At 48.0% G+C, this 4,706-nt stretch overlaps 1 protein-coding gene across 1 annotated transcript in view; it reads left to right on the top strand.

The window, feature by feature from the left end:
* Positions 1 to 4,294, top strand: part of CALR3 (calreticulin 3) — a 20,368-nt gene extending 16,074 nt beyond the window's left edge. The window contains exons 4-7 of the mRNA XM_011925893.1: positions 1,112 to 1,236; positions 1,333 to 1,464; positions 2,842 to 2,934; positions 4,083 to 4,294. Of these exons, the coding sequence (XP_011781283.1) occupies positions 1,112 to 1,236; positions 1,333 to 1,464; positions 2,842 to 2,934; positions 4,083 to 4,226 (494 nt within the window). The 3' untranslated portion in view covers positions 4,227 to 4,294. The remainder of the gene's footprint in view (positions 1 to 1,111; positions 1,237 to 1,332; positions 1,465 to 2,841; positions 2,935 to 4,082) is intronic.
* Positions 4,295 to 4,706: the final 412 nt, after the last annotated feature.

Raw genomic sequence — 4,706 nt, 5'->3', positions numbered from 1 at the left:
AAAAAAAAAAAAAAAAAAAGAAAGTGTACAAATATAGTTTGTAAGTACCCAGTTACTGGACCATTGCTGCATGGCCAGTAGCCACGATGGCAATATTGTAGCACCAAATGGCCTCCCCAGAGCACACACTGCAGACCAGCCCCATCGCTACACATCTGAAGGTATCGTAAAGGAGTTTTTATTTATTTATTTATTTAAGACGGAGTTTCACTCTTGTTGCCCAGGCTGGAGTGCAGTGGCGCAATCTTGGCTCACGGCAACCTCTGCCTCCCAGGTTCAAGTGATTCTCCTGCCTCAGCCTCCTGAGTAGCTGGGATTACAGGCGCCTGCCACCACCCCCGGCTAATTTTTGTATTTTTAGTAGAGACAGGGTTTTACCATGTTGGCCAGGCTGGTCTCGAACTCCTGACATCAAGTGATCTGCCCACTTCGACCTCCCGAAGTGCTGGGATTACAAGCATGAGCCACTACATGTGGCCATTGTCATCGCTTTTTGCACCATCATTTTCACTCTAGCCACTACTTGAAGTTTTCCACACCACTGCTCCTCTCCATAGCATGGAGGAAAGGGCTAAAGTCATATGGCAGGTTAGGGAGAAAAATCTAGGCAGTGTGGTGTTGCCTTGAAGTCCTCAGTGGCATTGGAAGCACCAAGCACTTGGCCTCCTGACGACCAAATTGAAGAAGGGAAAGGGACACTGGGACAGGGGTCACCAGCCTGTGCCTGCCACTTGGCATCTAAGAATTTCCTTTCTCAAATCTGAGCATCTGGTTGGGTGCAGCGGCTCATGCCTGTAATACCAGCAGTTCGGAGGTCAAGGCAGGAGGATCGCTTGGGCCCAGGAGTTCGAGACCAGCCTGGGCAACAGAGGGAGACCCTGACTGTACAAAACATAAAAATAGTAGCCAGGTATGATGGTGAGCACCTGTAGTCTGAGCTACTTGGGAGGCTGAGGCAGGAGGATCACTGGAGCCCAGGAGATTGAGGCTGCAGTGAGCCATGATTGCGCTATCTCACTCCAGTCTGGGTGAGAGCAAAACCTAGTCTCAGGAAACAAAAACAGAAGCAACAACAGCAAATATATGAGCATCTGATTGATTTTACTTTTTCCTTACATGTCTTTGAAGGACTGGGAGAAGCATTTTCTGGACGCCAGTGCCAGCAAGCAGAGCGACTGGAATGGTGAACTGGACGGGGACTGGCCAGCTCCGATGCTCCAAAAGCCCCCGTACCAGGTGTGTGGCCTCTTTGCATGATGCCAGGGATGCCCCAGGGATGCCCCTCCCCTGCCCATGTCATTGAGACCACCTCATATGGTTTTTCTGATGCAGGATGGCCTGAAACCAGAAGGTATTGATAAAGACATCTGGCTCCACCATAAAATGAAGAATACCAACTATTTGACACAGTATGACCTCTCAGAATTTGAGAACATTGGTGCCATCGGCCTGGAGCTTTGGCAGGTCATTTGGTTTTAAATTTACTTTAGTTTGTGTGTGTGTGTATGTGTTTTATTTTGTTTTTCTGAGACAGGGTCTTATTCTGTCACCTAGGCACGATTCTAGCTCACTGGAGCCTCAAACTGGGTCCAAGCAATCCTCCCACCTCAGCCTCCCAAGTAGCTAGGACTACAGACGCAAGCCACCATACTCAGATTTTTTTTAAGAGATGGGGGTCTCACTGTGTTGTCCAGGCTGGTTTGGAACTTCCAGGCTCAAGTAATCCTTCCACCTCAGCCTCCCAAAGTGCTGAGAGTTTTTGTTTTCTTGTTTTTTTTTTAAATGCTTTGGTGATCCCAGCCGGGCATGGTGGCTCATGCCTGTAATCCCAGCACTTTGGGAGGCCGAGGCGGGCAGACTGCCTGAGCTCAGGTATTTGAGACCAGCCTGGGAAACATAGTGAAACTCTGTCTCTACTAAAAATACAAAAATTAGCCGGGTGTGGTGTCGTGTGCTTGTAGTCCCAGCTACTCAGGAGACTGAGGCGTGAGAATCACTTGAACCCAGGAAGTGGAGGTTGCAGTGAGCCAAGATGGTGCCACAGCACTCCAGCCTGTGTGACAGAGCAAGACTTTGTTTTTAAAAAAAAAAGAACAGCGACACTAAGTCTCAAAAAAAAATAAAAAAGTTTTGGTGATCCTAATGTGTAGCCAAGTTTGAGGAACCAGTGCCCTAGAGGGAAAGGATATTCCAGAAATAGATTTAAGCACCACCTAATATTCTAATTGCTGTTACAGTACACTGTACTGAGCAAAATACATCTGTTTCTTTTTGTCACATCAATAATGAAGGCCTAGTAGCCAGGGACAGTATGGCTCACACCTGTAGTAGTCACAGCTATTTGGGAGGCTGAGATGGGATGATCACATGAGCCCAGAAGTTCTTTTTTTTTTTCTTTGAGACAGAGTCTCACTCTGTCACCCAGGTGGGAGTACAGTGGCATGATCTCAGATCACCGCAGCCCCTGCCTCCCAGGTTCAAGTGATCCTCCCACCTCAGCCTCCCGAGTAGCTGGGACTATAGGCATGCACCACCACACCTGGTAATTTTTATATTTTTAGTAGAGACAGGGTTTACCATGTTGGCCAGGCTGGTCTTGAACTCCTGACCTCAAGTGATTCACCTGCCTCAGCCTCCCAAAGTGCTGGGATTACAGGTGTGAGCCACCACGCCTGGCCAAGCCCAGAAGTTCAAATCCAGCCTAGGCAACATAGCAAGACCCCATCTCTAAAAAATAAAAAATGTCACCTGAGCTTTATATATTTCCAAAGGAAAAAATAAATGAAAAATAAACAATAAAGAGTAAAAGCATAATAATGAAGGCCTTATTTTCATCTGCAGGTGAGATCTGGAACTATTTTCGATAACTTTCTGATCACAGATGATGAAGAGTATGCAGATAATTTTGGCAAGGCCACCTGGGGCGAAACCAAGGTATGAAGCATGTGATTAACTCTTCCTATATCACTAATTTATTTGTGTAAATTTTTTTTTTTTTTTTTGAGATGGAGTCTAGCTCTGTCACCCAGGCTATACGTAGTGCAGTGGCGTGATCTCAGCTCACTGCAACCTCCACATCCCGAGTTCAAGTGATTCTCCTGCCTCAGACTCCCGAGTAGCTGGGACTACAAGCGCATGCCACCATGTCTGGCTAATTTGTGTATTTTTAGTAGAGAGGGGGTTTCACCATATTGCTCAGGCTGGTCTCGAAGTCCCGACCTCAGGTGGTCCACCTGTCTTGGCCTCCCAAAGTGCTGGGATTACAGGAGTGAGCCACCGTGCCTGACCCCATATAAGGTTAATATTGGCAGGTTCCAGGGATTAGGACATGAAATCTTTTTTTTTTTTGAGACCGAGTCTTGCTGTGTTAACAGGCTGAAGTATAGTGGTGTGAGCTTGGCTTGCTGCAACCTCTTCCTCCTGGGTTCAAGCAATTCTCCTGCCTCAGCCTCATGAGTAGCTGGGACTATAGGCACGCACCACCACACCAAACTACTTTCTGTATTTTTAGTAGAGACGGGGTTTTACCATATTGGCCAGGATGGTCTCGATCTCTTGACCTCGTGATCCGCCTGCCTCAGTCTCCCAAAGTCCTGGGATTACAGGCTTGAGCCACCACACCCGGCCAGGACATGAAATCTTTACAGGCTGTTCTTATTCAGCCTATCCCAGGTGGTGAGGCGGCTTCTAGAAGGCAGGGACCGCCTGAGTACTGACATGCATTTGGCCACATGGAAGCATAATCTCTGGGGCTTTTTTTTTTTTTTTTTTCCGAGACTGAGTCTTGCTCTGTCACCCAGGCTGGAGTGCAGTGGCGCGATCTTGGCTCACTGCAACCTCTGCCTCCTGGGTTCAAGCGATCCTCTCACCTCAGCCTCCCAAGCAGCTGGGACCACAGCTACATACCACCACGCCCAGCTAATTTTTGTATTTTTAATAGAGACGGGGTTTCACCATCTTGGCCAGGCTGGTCTCGAACTCCTGACCTCGTGATCCATCCGCCTCGGCCTCCCAAAGTGCTGGGATTACAGGCCTGAGCCACCATGCCCCGTGGGGCTTATGTTTTTTGTTTCTTTCTCCAGGGTCCAGAAAGGGAGATGGATGCCATACAGGCCAAGGAGGAAATGAAGAAGGCCCGCGAGGAAGAGGAGGAAGAGCTGCTGTCGGGAAAAATGAACGGGCGTGAACGTTACTTCAATCGATTTCACAGAAGGAATGAACTTTAGTCATCCCCATTGGATACAAGGATGACTGGTAAAACCTCATTGCTACTTTAATCTATGTTTCAAACTCAAATGTCTACGTGGCACTTTGTCCAATTTTCTTTGAAAAGTGTTTCACGCTTCTCGGTGGGGTTGGTTGCATCTCCCCTGGTGACGCCGTTGGTCTGAGAAGTTTCCTCTTGACAATTTTACACGCTAAAAACCAGAGGCCAGCAAGGGTCTGGCCAAAACCATGATTCCCTTTTCTTTTTTTCTTTTCTTTTTTTTTTGAGACAGAGTTTCACTCTTTTTGCCCAGACTGGAGTGCAATGGCGCGATCTCAGCTCACCGCAACCTCCACCTCCCGGGTTCAAGTGATTCTCCTGCTCAGCCTCCCGAGTAGCTGGGATTACAGGCATGCGCCACCACCCCAGCTAATTTTGTATTTTTAGTAGAGACGGGGTTTCTCCATGTTGGTCAGGCTGGTCTTGAACTCCCGACCTC

Source organism: Colobus angolensis, unplaced genomic scaffold, assembly GCF_000951035.1.
Source record: "Colobus angolensis palliatus isolate OR3802 unplaced genomic scaffold, Cang.pa_1.0 Scaffold66, whole genome shotgun sequence".
In the NCBI taxonomy this organism is placed as follows: Eukaryota; Metazoa; Chordata; class Mammalia; order Primates; family Cercopithecidae; genus Colobus; species Colobus angolensis.
Note: the sequence above shows the minus strand (reverse complement) of the source record. Positions and strands in the feature narration are given on the sequence as shown.